The sequence below is a fragment of the Morone saxatilis genome, unplaced genomic scaffold (assembly GCF_004916995.1).
Source record: "Morone saxatilis isolate NCDOM2014 unplaced genomic scaffold, NCSU_SB_2.0 Contig24, whole genome shotgun sequence".
Lineage (NCBI taxonomy): Eukaryota > Metazoa > Chordata > Actinopteri > Moronidae > Morone > Morone saxatilis.
Window position 1 is genome coordinate 12935764 of NW_023339807.1, and position 17855 is coordinate 12953618.

The following is a 17855-nucleotide window of genomic DNA, read 5'->3' on the forward strand; positions in this document are numbered from 1 at the left end:
ACACACACACACACACCACCACTACTGCTCCTAATTCGACTCTGACAAATGGGCTTTTATGTCGCCTGCACAAAGGCTGTGTGATTGTTCAGACTGGCACAGCGCCAGCGACAGACTGTTGCTTTTAGTGACAATCAGGCAGCAGTGGGTCTGACAGAGAGAGAAAAAGTCTATCAGCACTGACGGCAGATCATACTGCTGCCTCACCATCCAGCCAACGAGCAGCATTACTGCATAACTGCTCCACACATCCAGACAGACAGGCATACTGACATCTTTGCTCCTGCCCCGACCAGTCAGTGGGATACTGCACTGACATGCACACAAGCAGATTACATGGCAGGGGAAGTCTGTATATGCTCACTGTTTATCAAATATAATATCCAGCAACAAGCAGAGGCGACACAGGAGCAACATCTGTCAACATGGACCTTAACTGGTGAAATGAGATGGCAAACAGGAACTTAATCCTTTGTGATGCTGTTGAGGCAAATGAGTAACCAGAGCCATTTTGTCACGAACGTCTGCTTTCTCTCTGCTTGTCTGCAACAGTATCCCTGTGCTTAACCAAGACCTGAGGCTACACAGGCCAACGTGCTCATTATCAAATTAAACAAACGTGCATGGAATATAAGTGAGGTTTTCAGAACCCCCATCACCAATTAAAAATTAAAATTGGACCCTCCCACAGATAGTGCTCCGGGCCAGTAAAGGGCGGAGCTCAAAGTTATAGAAATAATCATAACTATAAATAATGTCAGCCAAATAACAAATTGGCTACACGTTGATATATAATACCAAATGAATTCCAAATGAAATCTTTCATGTTCTTCTGTGCCAGAATGTTCTGGTTTCTCCCAGTGGTGGTAGTGTATAATCAACTTAAGCCAAGCTCCTATTAAATCTGATTCATCATGTGCAACATCATGCTTCTGAAATACCTTTGCAGCTACCATTTAAATAACCATGACTAGTTCTAATAATCTCGAGGAATTAATAAACTTGACCATTACCCAAAACAATTACCTCCCACTTCCTTTTTTTATTACTTTCTGACCATTACACAAGGCAATTGGTCAACATTAGATGGCTTTATTAAAGACTAAATGAAAACATATGGCCATTTTATTCATTCTGTACATGAAAAGAAGCAGTGCACTATAAATCTTTAATTTAAGAGCATAAATCTGATATTCATCATCGTCACTTTTCCTGTCAAATGCTGCCAACAAGAATGCAGCTGTGGGAAGGTAGTAACTATACCTGCCAATTAGATACCCCACATTATTGTCTTCTCTATTCGTCTCCATTCTCCCATCACTGCTCTGTTGTGCGGCACACTCATAAAGCTCGGTCTTAATTCTTATACCCAGAGCAGCAGCAACTGGACCGGTGGATGCTTGCCAGCTCCGTGCTCTCTGGCTTTATCTACGGGAGCATTACTGGCACTGTTTATAAAACAACACAAAATGTGTACCCACAGAAAGTGAACACACATACTTGGAATACAGTAAAGCCAGCGCTTCTCCTCGAAGACCAATTAATGCCAGACAAGCAGGCCCCAAAGAGGTCTACTGACTCAGCACTTCTTGGTGGACACCCCTGCTTGAGAGACTCCTGCATCAGTCTCCCCAGAGGGACTCGCAGTGAGCCTGGGGGGTGCAGGGCACGGGGGTGAGGAGGCTGAAGAATCAGGGAAAGAGACTATCTACAGGGTTCATTTCCCACACACACACACTGAACAATCACCAAGCTGTTCTATTCTGTTAATAATACCCATAAACTGCTCGGCAAACACGGAAGGGACAACTGGTGTTTTATTTCCCTCCTTGAAGTTGAAGCCGTACTGTGTTTGACAATTCCTCTGGTTCTTTTCAAATGTGCCGTTTCTCCTCAAATGAAAATCTTGTGTGCTGTGAGCGGCGACGAAACAATGTCCAAGTGGGTCAGAAAAAAATGAAAATAATGAAAGCGGAGCTGTCCTAAGAGAGATGAAAGGATATGATGAGAAACTCTGAATAGTTGAGGCCTACAGAGCAAGAACAGTTGGATATTGTTGGATTTTAAAATGCCTGACTTCTAACTGGTTGTCGAACACATCAAGAACACTCAATAAAACCAAGAAAGGCATATTCAGCGCAAAATTGTTGGCTTTCAGATGTTCTTTATATATACCAGTGCAGTGAAATGGTAAAAAGTGTCTTCTTCTGTGCTGTATCTCAGCTACACATTTCACATGCTGTATCAATTATGGAGTCAATAACAGCACTTCATGTTATCTTCTAAAGACAAGCCAGAGAATATGTCCTTGAAGACTTACAACTTCACTAATCATCTGCCAATCAATGTCACATATTTGAGCAGAAACAACATCAAACCCAACATATAACTCCACACAGTTCAATAAAACGTTTTTTCTACAGCACCAGACCCAAGTTCCCCTGAAACAACAGGCTCACGCTCTTCAATCCATGTAATCCCCAAAAATATTCAAAGGGCTATAAATGTCTGTAAACACATGTCAGGCCATCTCAGCTCAGGGCGACAAATGCAGGAAATTATGCGTATGGGGTCAATCAATCTAACACAGCTAGAAACCTAAATAAAACACTAACTACGTAGAATTGTGCAGATATTTCTCAGCACACGTCTGGGCTATATGGTTTATAACTTGAAGTGAGACTGTATTAGAGATGGGGCAGGGATTTATGAGTCACAATCTCCTATATAGCTGAGCTTCAAACACGGTGTGGAAGTGATTATGGCCCTTAAGCTCCCATGACATGGATATCTCCTGGCTCTGCAGCGCTCTGTCAGAGGATCATACTTTAATCTGTTTGTAAAGACACTAGGTATGACACAGGCGCCTCAGGAATGTAACCTGTCATTAATATCAATTACAGATGGATTCAATGGCCAATGATCAGGGGAGTTCAGGAACTTAGGCAGTATATGACTATATTACTATTCTCTTTCCAAAGGTAGGTGGCTGAGCTTAAAACAAAAATAATGAAAGATCTTGTGCAGTAAAAGGAGGGTGAAAACAAAAATAAAATGGAACAACTAAAGGTGAAATGCCTCATCAGACCTTTTATTAGCTCAATAATCATCAAATCAACAACACCGAGCAGTGGGGGATGTAATCATGGGCACATCAGCACAATAAAAAGCCAGCGAGCAGTACTGCCCTATTTTTTACAAAATAATTGGCTAACCACCTTCACCCCCAGCCTCCTCAGACAACACTGTGTGGGTTTAATGACACACATCCATACCAGCCTGTGCCAGTTGGCACACCACACAGGCCCTGGCAGGCTCAGTCTTCGACGAGAGAAGAAGTAGAGCACTTTAACCTCACAGCTCTCAATAGCCTCCCATAAGCTCCTAACAATTTCAGATGGAACTGGGAAAGGATAGCACTCTCAACGTCCAATAGAAACACCAAGCCAGAGAGCGGCTTATGAATTCCAAGTTAGACAAATAAATCCATACATGTTTGTGGTCCAGCCGACCAGGAACTCTTATGCCAACCTTTGGTTTGTGATCATCTAAAGTGGGCGGCATATGCATGATATATCAACATACTCCACAGTACATGAAAAAACATATGGAGTCAATAAAGTAACTGGCCAAAGAACGTGTAACAGAAATGAAACTAACACAATTTTAAACCTCTTTTTCATCCAGGTCTAGGAGTTATGTCAAGACAAAGCCTCATACAACTATATATTATAGGGAAACAATACAGCTAAATTAGAAGCTGAAAGTCGTATGGTGGTACAATTGTAGTTTGGCCACTTCTAATGAGAGCACTGAGGTAACATTCAAAAGAGATGAGGGCGATTACTCATGAGACGTGTCTACACCTCATAAGTGGTTTAGATGACATCACTGCCGCCACTCGGCCAGGTATTTTAAGGGACATGAATGGATGAATGCCATGGAAACTCTGAGACTGTCTAAGTCTGTTACAAAAAAGGGCACTAATACCATCGCACAATTAATCAAATATATCATCGAGTAACTTTCATAATAAACAACAAATATAATTAGCAACAGGTTCCACAAACTTATCAACTAACAAAATCCTGAGCAAATGAGATTGCTGAGATATTTAGTGACTAGTTCACAGAGGAATTAGTGAAGCTAATAATACTGATATTCAATGTAAACTTTTTTTTCCTCTAGAATCTCAAAGTGCTGAAAGACTTCTGAAACTGAGAGTCTCTCAGGTGGGCTAAAGCCTGTCCCCTCAGCTCTTCGACATACCCAACCACCTCCTGAGAGCAGCTTTTGAGCAGGAGAGCTCAATCGGCTGAGGCCCGGAAAAGGGATTATTTTGCTAATTCATCCTGGAACAAAATGGGTATCATTATGATTCAAATCACTATAATAGAATCAAATTAGGCAGAGGAATATAGCAGACAGGATATTAATATGTATCCCCATGGCCAAGGATTTAAGTACTGTATCTTTTCTCTCTCTCTCTCTCTCTCTCTCTCTCTCTCAAGAAACAATAATCACATTGTACTGATTACGTCTGACTGCTAAAGCAGAGAAATACAAGTGTGTTTTTAAGAGCCATATTGTTGTAATCAAAAATCTCAGTTGAATAATACATTTTTATTTCCTGTTCATAACAGGTTCATAACAGGAAATAAAAATCACAATAACATGAACAATCTATTCCTGGACAAACAAAGCCTGAAAGGCAATGTACATTATCAACCTGTTAGGTAGTTCCAGTCCCTCTTGTGTTTTCAATCTGAGCCGCTCTGGCACAAGCCCCAGCTGCATCTTTTGAAGTGCAAAGAATATATGACCAACTTTTTATAGAGGTTCCTAAACATATTTCAGTTTTTTTATTTTTAGTGCAGTAATAGAGAATGTTTCTCATTTCAGCATGTTGTGTATGTGCAATTGTTCCCTTTTGAAGTTTGGTGATAATGCTGCAAAAGCTAAGAGAGAGACAGAGGTGATTGTTATCTTACCCTCCTTCTTCCTGAAATCCCTCCAGTTCATCTCTCTGCTCCGCCAGTGTGGACTCCAAGTCCAGGTAGCTTCCATTATGGGACAGCTGAAGGGCACAGTCATCAGGCTAGACGGGAAGAAGACACAGTCAGACACTGATTTGTCTCAAATCCTCTGAAGATCATTTGCATTTCTACAAATATTAAGTAAGTAGGATGTTTATGGTCAGTTGATGATGGGAGCCAAATACCTGCTGACCATGTATGATATTGGAATTAGGTAAATCCAAAGCTGTGAGACAATCTATCTAGGAGTTTAAGCAAAGAATAAGTTCATAACCACATGCATATTAATCACAATGTGGTAGAACTTGTATTCTTTAAATTACAACTTCAGTTGAAACAAAAATACTGCCTGTTTGTTGTGTGAGTTTTATTCTTATTTATGGTCAGATACAAAACAAAACAACTTCTTTCTTTTTATGGGTGAATGTAAGGTGTATTTGAAGCTTATGTCTAGACTGCAGTGGACCATAGAAAGTTATTTTATCAGCTCCTGCCAGCGCTCCACAATGACAAGCAGGGCAAAGTTGGAGAGAAGTCATGTAGATTTTTTGGCAGTCTGGAGACTCTTATCTCGCTGCTCTCCCTGTCTGTGGACTATCATCACACCAGATGATATTGCAGAGGAGGTATGAATGTCTGGTCTTGAATGGTTGTCGTCAGCTAACTGTGGTCAAGGAGATGAGGAATGAGTGTCAGTTCACTTGTCTGGTTGACCTCCAAATTGGAGATATTAACCTATTTATATTCATAGCCACAGGACAGCAGCTCCAACGGTGAAGCAGACGACAGGAAAACAAATAGAGTTACAGGAGGGAAAACATATAACTTAAGTGGAGAGAGTTGCAATGCTCTGCTCCATCAACAGTCAGGGTGTCTAAAGAAACAAAGTACTGTACAGTCAGTACATTTGTATTCTCTTGTCGGCCCACACTGACGGCTTTGTAAGGCTATGATGGAAATATATAAACTACCATTTACACATCCTAAATAATCTTAATTTCCTAAAAGAAGAGCAATTCATGTAAACATATATGTAACATGTAAAACCATGTGTTTTTTAAATTAGACCGGTTATTGCCAGGTCTGATGCAGTTCGCTTTCCTCCCCACATATGACAGTAACTTAATTGAACTTGAAGGAAAAAGGCTGGGGAAGACATTATGGGTCCGATGGCTTTGATCTGTAAGGCCACTCTGTTTGTATTACTGCAATACAGCACTCAAGGACTGTGTCATATTTGAGAACTGAAACAAAACATGCGGTTGGTTAGGATAACTCTCACTCTTTCTCCAACTCTCTTTCAGATTCTCAGCTGTCTTGTTTGATTTCCGTGCATGATAAACAAAAAGAATATTGGTAATGTAACAGTTGTAGAGATTATGTTGCTCAACTGAAGCAAAGCATAAGGCTGATGCAGCAAACATAAACTGAAAGCTTCAAGCTAGGTTGTCGTTGATGTTCTTATGGTAAGGCAGACGGAGAGACAGAACAGGACAGACATAGAGAGAACGGGAGACAGGGAGAAGACAAAGAAACAAAGCTTTACTGTACACAGGCAGAGGAGGGGAGCAAGTGCTTCTCCAGATTACAGGACAGATTCTGGACTGACAGGAAATCCAGGAATCAGAGCCAAAGTTAGGCCCGCTATTTTTATGCCTTTGGACTGACATGCCTTTAAAAATAATGGGTGTGACAGTAATAGGAAATGTAGCATGAAGGAGAAGACACACTAAATCATATATGCTGACCAGTGGCTGGGCCCTACATAATCTGTGAGATACTGAACCCAATCAAGGAAAACTTTTATTTTAATGAATGTCTGTTCTTCCTGACGTCTAAATCACAAAAAATGCACTGCATCACTTTACAGGTCCAGTGTGTAACATATAGGAGGATCTATTGACAGAAATAGAATAACATATCCATAGGTATGTTTTCATTAGTGTATAATCACCTGAGAGAGAAAGGTTTTTGTTGCCTCAGAATGAGCCTTCTATATCTACAGACACCATGGGTCTCCTTCCATGGAGTCCGTCATGTTGAATCACCATGTATCTACAGTAGCCCAGAGTGGACAAACCAAACACTGGCTCTAGATAGGGCCGTTTGTGTTTTTGCCTTCCCACTAGATGGCACTAAATTTTACACACTGGTCCTTTAAGTCAATAGTGATTATCCTCATTTTCCTTAATATAGTAATAGCTGTGATGTGATTTCTAGTCCCCATTCTTTAGTTCGTCTCTCCTTCAAGGTGTTCTCCATCACAGCTAATTTTAACTACCCACTTCTTCTTCTTTTTATTCCAAATAGAATACTGTTGCTGCTTCTGCAAGCAGAAAATATACCACTTATATAGAAAGCTTTCATGAACTGGGTACAAATGCTTTATGAACGAAAATTGGATGTATTGTTGCAGTTCAGTGCATTATTTTTTAACATTTTCTTTTAATCTATACAATTGTATAGTTCTTTAAATTAAACTATAAGTGTATAGTTCTTTAAAGTACTGATGAAGTTTGTGGATTGGATAAAGGGAAAAAAATGCGTGTTCTCTTTCAGCTTTACGCTCTGTATCACAACCTGAAATAGACAAAACATTGGGCTGAATTTGCAGCCGTAACCAGTAATTAGCTAACTGTGGAAGCAAGAAATGCATTTCCCCACACAAAGTTTTGACTCGCAGACCAAAGTGAAAAAGCAAAAAAAAAGGTCCAAGTGAACTATGCAAGTCTGCCATTGATCAGTCCCCATCCGTACATCCAGATACTCATCCATGCATCCCCACCATCCATCCTCTAACTTTAGGTTCTCATTATATAATCAAACAGGATTACTGTTTACAGGTCTTGCCATGTATAGCCATGCCAGGTTGATGCACACAAATGGCCCTTAATCCAGGAACAGTGCTACCAGATTATCAGTATCAGAGGCTTCCTTAGCTGTCCCCCGCCCAGGACTTGAACCCACGGTGGCCCTGTGATGGCCAAGTCCAGAGAAGTAACCACAAGTGCTCTGCTCACACACTGAGGTCTGGCCTCTCCCTTCAACCACCATACTGTGGTCCACTGACCATGGAGGCAGTTAAGGCAGAAAGGACTAAAAATAAACACCATGCAATTTCCAATTAAAAACTGCTATCTCACACCAGAATTCTTTGTATTCCACAGGGGGAAGACATCTGGGATGAGATAGCATATACTGTATGCACATTTGAAACACAATAGCCATAATAATAACAACAACAATGCCTTTTACATAGTTTTGTGCAAATGCTAACCCTTTTGTTAGCCAGCCTACACTCCGCCATCCTCTAAATCAAACAAGAGGAATTACAGTAAGCCACTTTAAAGCTTAAAGTTTGTTTGATAAAGGTGAGAATGGTATTTGTGGTTTTTCTCTGAAGGCAAGTGATTTAAAACACATTAAAACACACTTGATGCATGAAAGAGACACCGCAACAGTAATCTCAAATTTCTGTCAAGCATGCAGAAGATGAGTCTGTCCATGGATGCTGCATTCTTCTGAGAGGAGCCCTCTGCTGAGACAACACTCCAAAACCCAGAGACCGACAAAAACCTCAACTCTGCATAACAATGTGTAAAAGAATTCAAAGGAGCTTTGACAGGCATGAAGAAGGAACCTGTATTTTACAGCATTTAACATAACTTCTCATTATCGGACTCTGTAATTTCTTAGGGAAAAAAATGCAGGAAAACAACCGGCCCAAAAATTGAAATTGGTAAAGTGAGAGTCCATTCTCCAAGACTTAGCCACATTTTCCCTCCCTTGAATTCTGCTTTGCAATCTGATGCCAGGCCTCAAGGCCACCAGGCCACAAACTACAAAACATTGACAGAGAGGAAAGCATATGAAGGACTATTGATCCATTGATTTGTGTTGACATTACCAGCAGATTTGGAATGACTTCAGAAGATTTGGAACAGAATGCACACTTCGTCATCTGACGAGGACAATGCTTTATTCATGAAAATCAAAAGGCTGAGTCAGGTAATGACTTACATACTTTCCATCCACAGAATCAACAGAAAACCTTGCTTACAGATAATATGCTACACCTATACATGGCAAGGATGAATATTGGTGTCTGAAACACAAATGGTCTATTACAAGTATTCTGCCTTAGGAATATTCAGTGCTACTGCAATAACACAATACTTTTCATACTGCAATACAATACATGGTGGCATGGCAATTTATGAAAGGCCACTGGGTAAAAAAACTGCCATCAAAGTATGTCTGCTGTCCAGACAAAGCGGTTGTTGCCACACAACAAGCCTTAATGTTTTGAATCCTTATTGCCATAAAAAATGAACCCTGATCATAATGGCTTTGGAAGTATAACCCCCACAAAACCCCTAATTGAGGTTTGACTCTGTGCAGCAGCATAGCCAAGGTGCCATCCCATGTTCAACCCGTACACATGTACAGCTCTCCCCTCTTGAGACTGCAGGGCTGAAACTGACAGGAACAGCCCAGAGACAGCATATGCTAGCTGTTTTGACTCCCTCGGCACCATGTGTTAGCAGCGTTCTATTAATACCACAGTGACCTGCACCATAGAGACGGAGCTCAAAGACAACAGGTTTGTTGTCAAAGGTATTTACAAGGTCACTCCAAAGTCACTTCTTCAAACATTTGAGGGTGTGAATCAGAGAAGTCATCGCTCAAATGTGGCGACACAGTCTCGTCATCCACCTGACTTTTATTTTTATTTTTTTTTATGAAAAGCACAAGGGCTGCTCCTTCAAGTTACTGCTAACCACCAATGTGACCAAATCTCATAAACCATGCGCTGCAGAGCCTACCACTGGTACTCCCTCTCTGTCTAGTTTGCGGTCCAGCTGGCCTACTACTAAACTGAGACCAGTCGACTGTGCAAAGTACATCAGCTCTTTGTTTGTGTTTTTAATTCTGCCCGCTTCCCTCTCCTCTCTCAAACAGTGGAAAGTGTTCCCATCCCATCCTGCTGGTCAGACTGAGTGGGCTACAGAATGAGAGCCAGGCTTGTGGTGATCCACAGCATCCTGAGGCTTCCGTGACTTATCTTACCAGCTCTACTCAAACAAGATGGAGTACCATTGATCTGACAGAATGAAGAAAGACCCTAATTAACTTTCTATTTACGTGACTTCCCAACCAGACTGAGATGAATTCTCAATAAAAGACTCGACCTCAGACACTATGGCCCCTCTGTTTGGTTTAAATTTAAAGGTCAGTAGATGAGGTCTTTGGAAGATGTGTTTGGATGCACATAGTCTAATCAGAAGGCAGACACAGGCGTTTTTCCAAGAGATATAGCCTTCAGAGGCCTCTTACAGAAAGAAAAAACAAAAATGGGCTTCAGGTTTACATTATTTGTCACTGGCTTTCTTTGGGAAACTCACACAGGGCATTTACACCATACCAAAGAGGAACATTTAGTTATTTTGAGCTGCTTAAAACTGGCTGTGCAGTTGTGGATTTTGGGATGGCCAACTTTTGCAACCAAAACAATGTGTACTGTTTCACCTCCTCAAACGGGCGGGAATAAATGAAGACCGACCTGATGCAGCTGACCAAACACAACAATGCAGAGGTACAGCAAAATGCACTCTGTTTTTGACAAAGGAAATAACCCAATATCCCCAAAAAAAGGTAAGATGTCCAATTACAAAATGATAATAAAAATACTCATGGGTTCAGATGTACAGTTGAGATCAGATGGCTGCAAATTTAAATCCCCAGATCTAGGACAATCCGGGTGGGGAATTACCCTCTTCAATCCCTCAGCAACTGACCAACTGGGCATTTGACCCCACCTACTCTAATTGGAGCTGTGTAGTAACAATAGCAGAAGTGGTTTCTTACATGGACCTGCACATTCATATACCACAAATACAAAATAGTCTTTTTCCATTAAAGACTTTAGCTTTTTTTCAGCTCCTTCACAGTTAAGACGAAGATGAACCCAGCTGAAAGTTGAGTGAAGGTTAAATTGTAAAGCAAAGTATTATTGAGTATATCACATTTGGGTTGTCTGTTTACTTACTTGTTTGTTTCTTTTCTCTCACAAAAAAAACTGACAGACTAGATAATGAATAGTTAGAAAATCAGGTTAAACTGAGGGGGGTTACTGTTGTGGTTGAGGTAAACATTAACAAATTCCTCCCCTCACCCAAATAATGGGTGTCTAACTCCACTCCAGTGTCACCTGAAGCCACAAAATATCCCAATATGTCTTATTATAGGCCTATCCTACTGACACTGTGCATGCAAGAACTGTTTGAAGACATGTTGATGCTCCATCAGCATCACAGATCAGCAAACTGCTCCAAGCCACTGGCTCCATCAATGGCCCATTAGGTTTGTTTGGTAGTAACCCCATCAACACATGTTCAGGCTAATTATTAATTTAGCAATTTGCAGGCCTGGGTGTTAATGTTTCACTAAGCTCGTTTAAAGAAACATAACAGAGAAAGAAAAAGAATTAAAGGATTTTATAAAAAAAAGTATACTACATACCTTCTGTGGGGCTTTCAGCAGCCTGTGGACTCCAGCAATCTGATTTATCAGAGGAATATCTTCCCTGAAAGTGTACAGAGGTGGTCTGGTGGGCTCGGGGAAATTGGTGCTGTTAAATGGATCAGTATCATCTAAGAACTGTACCCTGCATATAAACGTAGCCATGATGTATCCATGCAAGGCGACTTTTTTTTTTTAGATAATGAAAATAGCGGATGCGACACCACAGCCTCTCTGACAGACAGCAGCCCCCCCGGGCAGCGAACTACCGGCAGGTCTTCTGCAGTAGCAAAAACCTGCACCCTCTGTTATCCTTGGACCGTCTCCATTCGCTTCAAGCAGCGCAGAGGACTCAGGACAGTGTACCCAACAGTCCAGAAGTAAAGATCCAGGGTACCTCGTTGAGAGATACGGTCAGTCAGAACGGTGTGGGAATGAGAGGGGCGGCGGTATCCAAGGGCATTGCGGGCGTTGGAGGTGCTGCTGAGGCAGACTGCGGACGGGACTGCTACACTTGGCGCCTGGTCTGTGAGAGCGATGGGAAGCGGCTCCCCTCCTCAAGCATAAACCCTGCCAGGGGACGCAGGCAGCAGCCAGACCTCAGCCGGCCCGACGCAGCTCATGTTACAGGCGCAAAGGCGGCCTCCAGTGGCGAGGAGGAGAAGTGCACTAAAGAGGCTCTGCACCGAAGCTGGCAGTGACTCAGCCGTTTAACGAGCGATGCAATCGATGTTGTTTTAAGCTCCAACACAGACGGTTACAGTTTTTACGGTTACGGTTTTTTCTTCTAAATAACCCGCATGTACATGTAAACGTCTGTTTCCCATGCCAGTAAAGCCCCTCAAAGCCCCGAATTGAATCGACAGACAGACTTTTAGTATCTATAGACAGTTGATTCCTAAATCGCCATGATGTAGTTGTAAAAGTTAATGAGTGATTAACAATATGACACAGTTTGCATATTAAATGTTAAGTAAGTAATAATAAATACATCTTTACTGTCGATGACAAATGAGCAAACTCCACCTGCTGATGAAGGCCATGAGATAAGATGAGCTGTGGGAGTTTTTTGTAAAACCATTTATAAGGTCATTAATAAAGTAACCGGGAAGGAATTAAATTAAATTAGGAAAAGCGCCAGTGCCTTGTCACATAATACCAACTTATCTGTATTGCTAGATAATGGATGTTATTGTTTTACATTAATACTATTTTACCATTAAATCTAAATTATACTTATTTGACTATAAATATACTGAGGCTCAATATCCAGCCTTAAGCCACATACTGTAACACTTCCTGTAAGTGAGAACATAGGCTTTTGTCATTTGGGTGAAATGACTCAGGTGTCATAAATTCTATAAAAACTGCTGTTTTTCTCCAATAAACCTCTGAAGAACTTCTGTGCATTGGTCATTCCCCATCAGATAAGACACTAGTTGTCTATTGTGAGTTCTTGCTCAGCTTAGGCTTCAAACTCTCTAGCAAACTCAAACATTTTGTAACAATTTGCACTCCATATCTCTTTAATTTGCACACTGCACATATATTTTGAATTATAGTCATTATATTTTCTATTATTTCTTTTTAATATTTTTTACTTCGTATTCTTTATTGTAATTTATACCCTCTGTACTTTTTGCACTACATTTCCCCCACTGCTGCTGTGTCAAATTTCTCCCACAGGGGATTAATAAAGGAACATCTTATCATCTTATCTTAAACGCTGCACACCCCTAGCTGATGCTTCCTTATGCCAGAGCCTAGTCAATCTATAACAGAGGTCCAGTACATAATGTAGGTTCTCACAGTGTGCGCCACCATTTACATTCCAGCTCTGTACAGTGCACTATTGTATAAGAGCTATACTACAATTACTATACCACAGTACCATAGTGTTGGAGAGATGAGGTTAAAACTTCCCAATCCAGGCCTGGAGGACAGGATACTATCCCACCAGGAGTTGGACAAGCTGGAGGAGGAAGAGGCTGGAGACAGACCAAAATGGGACAACAAGGCCCAGTACATGCTGACCTGTGTGGGGTTTTGTGTGGGACTTGGAAATGTCTGGCGGTTCCCCTATCTGTGTCAGAGTCATGGAGGAGGCAAGTGATGCTTTCATGGTGGTTCCACTTTATTTGGATAGTCCACCTAAAGATATTTCACCAGGTTATTAGTTGAGATTCAGCAATTCAACCATTCAGATACTCTATAAATGCATGTTAGAATGCCTGTTTGTAAAATGTAAAAGCCTAAGCCATGTTACTGTTGATCAGACATGATTTTCTTCTGTGCTTCTTTTTAACTTATTTATATCATATTTTGTATTTTCATACTGTGTGTGTAATGAATTATTTCCTGTGATTTTATGTTTGAACTAGTTTGCCTCAACTTCCCCCCTTAAGGGACAAATTAAATATGTACTTTGAATTGAACTGAATTGCATTGCAGTTCTGGATCTCTGGGTATGAGGATGGGGTCTATATGATACTCAACACCCTTCTCTAAGTTAAATAGTTAGCCAACAGTATCACAAGACTGCTCATTCGGACATGACTGTACCCTGATGAAACCTGTTAAAGAGATTGGTCTAAATTAATGTGGACTCAAAAGGGTGCCTTGTAACTGATCTGTTCAGATAAGAAGTTTTATATGCTCCGATAAGACTCCTTCTAAAATGCTTACAACTGCCAAAGCTTAAATGCATTGTACATTGCATTATAAACTGCATTCTCTGTGCTCACGTGCATCATAAATGATTAACATCTAGATGTTCTGTTGAATATATAAATATATAAATACTTAATATGTACTACTAAAAACTGTACTCAGCTCAATGATAATGAAAATTAACAGTTCCTTTGTTCTTCCTGCAGGTGCATTTATGATACCATTTCTGATCCTGCTGGTTCTTGAAGGAATACCACTTCTGCATCTTGAGTTTGCCATTGGTCAGCGTTTAAGAAGAGGCAGTTTGGGAGTGTGGTCTACAATTCATCCTTACTTGACAGGCGTCGGTAAGAAACATTTTGCATAATGTTTGCTAAAAAAAATTGTAAAAGTGTCTTAAAATAAACCCTTTTGAAACGTTCATTGGCAGGTATTGCATCCATGTGTGTATCTCTGACGATCAGTCTCTACTACAACACCATCATCGCCTGGATTATGTGGTACTTCTTCAACTCATTTCAAGACCCTCTGCCCTGGAGTCAATGTCCTACGAATGCCAACTTAACAGGTACAACAACACCACCATACAGCTACAACTGGTACTGTATTTGTGAATTCAGAATGGAAAATGAAGTTAGAAACTTGATTTTGACTTAGTGACACATACTGTTGTTACATTCTATCAGGCTTTGTCTCAGAGTGTGAGAGGAGCTCCCCTGTGGATTATTTCTGGTACAGGGAGACCCTGAACGTAACTCCAAGGATTGAAGATGATGGCGGTCTGCAGTGGTGGATAGTGTTATGTCACATTTGTGCATGGTCTGTGCTATACATCTGCATCATTCGTGGTATTGAGACCACTGGGAAGGTACAGCACATTACTTACTACAGTAGAGAAGATTTGTATTCAGCTAAACAATAATATGAATACTTTATTTTCCCAAGGCTGTGTATGTGACTTCAACCCTTCCCTATGTGGTGCTGACAATATTTCTGATCAGAGGACTGACCTTGAAGGGGTCTTTGGATGGAGTAAAGTTTCTCTTCACACCCGATGTAAGTTGCATTTTTTAAATTCATTTTAGCAATTTTGAAATGATGTTAATGCTATGTGGCAATTACAGGGATAAGATTTCATGCCAAGTTATTTTTAGCAAACTGTGTTCAATAAAATAAACAGAAATTAAATTTTTTACCCCCATCTATGGAATTATTTTTACCAAATGTCTTGTTATTTTAGTCATCTGAATAGACCTCAGCATTAATTCCTCCTTAGAGGTACCATACTGAGCAATACCCAGTTGATCCATTATTGTCTGCTTTACAAATTCTTCCAGTTAGCAGAGCTGGCAAAGCCATCTACATGGCTCGATGCAGGTGCTCAAGTTTTCTATTCCTTCTCTCTGGCTTTTGGTGGTCTTATTTCTTTCTCCAGCTACAACTCAGTGCAGTAAGTTTGTTTTTTTGTTTTAACCAGAGTCATTTACAGGTAATTGCACTGCACTGTAAAGAAATGTTACATTGCCCTTTTCCTTTAGTAACAACTGTGAACAGGATGCAGTGATCATCTCTTGCATTAATGGTTTCACCTCCGTCTATGCCGCAACTGTCATTTACACCATTATTGGCTTCAGAGCAACAGAGAGATTTGACAGCTGTCTTTCTGGGTACAGTATTTCAGTATTACAATCCTTTTTTTTTTAATTTACCAGCTGATATGTTTATTTTCTTAAGCAATACAGTGACTCTGAAAATCTTTTTATTTTATTTTTGGGTTTTAGAAACATCATAACATTACTAAATGCATTTGATCTTCCTGAGGGCAACGTCACTGACAGCAACTACAATCAGGTTGTTCAGCATCTTAATCAAACATACCCTGACGTTATTCAAGGGCTGGATCTAAAGACCTGCAACTTAAATACTTTTCTCAGTGAGGTAAAACTTCAGCAGGTCTACGTAAGAAAAATGACAGATGTATACTTTCAAATGATTCCCATCATGTTTTGCTATAATGCGGTGCTGTATTTGGTCCTAGGGAGTTGAAGGAACTGGTTTAGCCTTCATTGTGTTCACTGAGGCTATCACAAAGATGCCTGTCTCACCGGTGTGGTCGGTCCTTTTCTTCATAATGCTCTTCTGTCTCGGCCTGTCTTCCATGTTTGGTAACATTGAGGGAGTTGTAGTACCACTGCAAGACCTCAAAGTTTTTCCCAAGACATGGCCAAAAGAAACTATCACTGGTAACTCGCACATCTTTTATCTCACTTTAATAATAATTATAATAATTAGGATTTCTAGTATATTTGAATCAATTCAATTCTTTGCTCTCTTTCAGGTCTAACATGCATAGTCTGCTGTCTGGTGGGACTGATATTTCTCCAAGGCTCTGGGAACTATTGGCTGTCACTCTTTGACACTTATGGAGGATCCATCCCTCTACTAGTTGTTGCATTCTGCGAGATGGTCTCAGTGGTGTACATATATGGGATAGACAGGTGATTAATGTGACAAATATAACACAAATTAAGTGTTATATTTGTCTGCTGAATTCTTAATTCCAATGTCTGGTATTGCTTTTTATGCTGTGTGGTGAAGCCAAAGACATAATTGCATGTTGTGGGCAACCTGATAAGTTAACCAAATAAATTGTGACCTATAACACAATAACCACTAGGCAAACATGATTTATCATATGCAGGATGTGAACATTATAATAGCTTTGATACTTCTGTACTGTCGCTTACATTTTAAGATATTGGTGGTAGTTAAACAGCATGATAATGATAATAGATACCAGGAACATACTTCCTCCATAAACAAATGCACTTTTTCTACCATCCTAAACCTGCAGATTTCATAAAATCACTTGGACATGTGCAATGATTTAGCCATTTAATCAGAGAAAATTAATTCAGGGTATCAAAAGTATAAAGCACACTATTATTGCTTTATTTACCTTTATTAAGGGAAGCTTATTTAGTGTTCTGATATTTTGTCACTGTCCTTTCCAGGTTCAATGATGATATTGAATTCATGATTGGACACAAACCCAACTTCTTCTGGCAGGCATCATGGAGAGTAATCAGCCCACTTATTATGCTTTTTATCTTGATCTTTTACGTCGTCACCAAAGTTTCTGAAAAGCTCCTTTACAAAGCCTGGGATCCTGAATCGGTAAATATGAATTCATTTTGACATGATCTTCCTAGAATATGAATAAGCATATTGTCATGTACCATAAAAAACACAAAATATAACATCTTCTCTCTGTCTTTAAAGGAAAATTTCCCAACATTGGATGAAAAGTCATATCCAGCCTGGATCTATGTGATCATCTTTATATTGGCAGGGATACCCTGTATTGCTATACCTGTTGCTGCCATCTGGAAATGTTTTAAGACAAAGAGAGATAAGTCACATCTCCAACAATTGGATGAAGGAACCAGAAAGGCTTCAGCCTAATATTTTGGGAAAATTAAATTTTTTCTGTTTCCATAACATTTAAATGATTGCTATCATGGTTTAATCAATGCAATTTTAAAATAGGAGCCATTACTTTCTCTTTCTGCATCCATCTGCGACAGCATGTAAAGCTCTCACTGCTTAGATAGATAGATAGATAGA

The 17855-nt window shown here is 40.2% G+C and overlaps 2 protein-coding genes across 5 annotated transcripts in view; one reads left to right on the forward strand and one right to left on the reverse strand.

Moving 5' to 3' along the window:
- fhod3b (formin homology 2 domain containing 3b) overlaps nt 1–12139 on the reverse strand; it is an 81710-nt gene extending 69571 nt beyond the window's left edge. For 2 of the 4 annotated variants that reach the window (XM_035672080.1, XM_035672079.1), the window contains exons 1-2: nt 11559–12070; nt 4992–5098 (exon numbers count right to left, since the gene is read on the reverse strand). In XM_035672080.1, the coding sequence (XP_035527973.1) occupies nt 4992–5098; nt 11559–11723 (272 nt within the window). In that variant the 5' untranslated portion in view covers nt 11724–12070. Of the gene's footprint in view, nt 1–4991; nt 5099–11558 lie in introns of all 4 variants that reach the window. The other 2 variants (XM_035672077.1, XM_035672078.1) reach the window with 2 other exon arrangements.
- Nucleotides 12140–13395: 1256 nt separating this feature from the next.
- On the forward strand, nt 13396–17849 carry slc6a19b (solute carrier family 6 member 19b). Its single transcript, XM_035672415.1, has 12 exons — nt 13396–13663; nt 14435–14575; nt 14659–14796; nt 14915–15096; nt 15174–15284; nt 15566–15678; nt 15767–15895; nt 16010–16166; nt 16267–16471; nt 16567–16726; nt 17243–17405; nt 17511–17849. The coding sequence occupies exons 1-12, from the start codon at nt 13465–13467 to the stop codon at nt 17691–17693; spliced, it is 1881 nt and encodes a 626-aa protein (XP_035528308.1). The 5' UTR covers nt 13396–13464; the 3' UTR covers nt 17694–17849.
- Nucleotides 17850–17855: the final 6 nt, after the last annotated feature.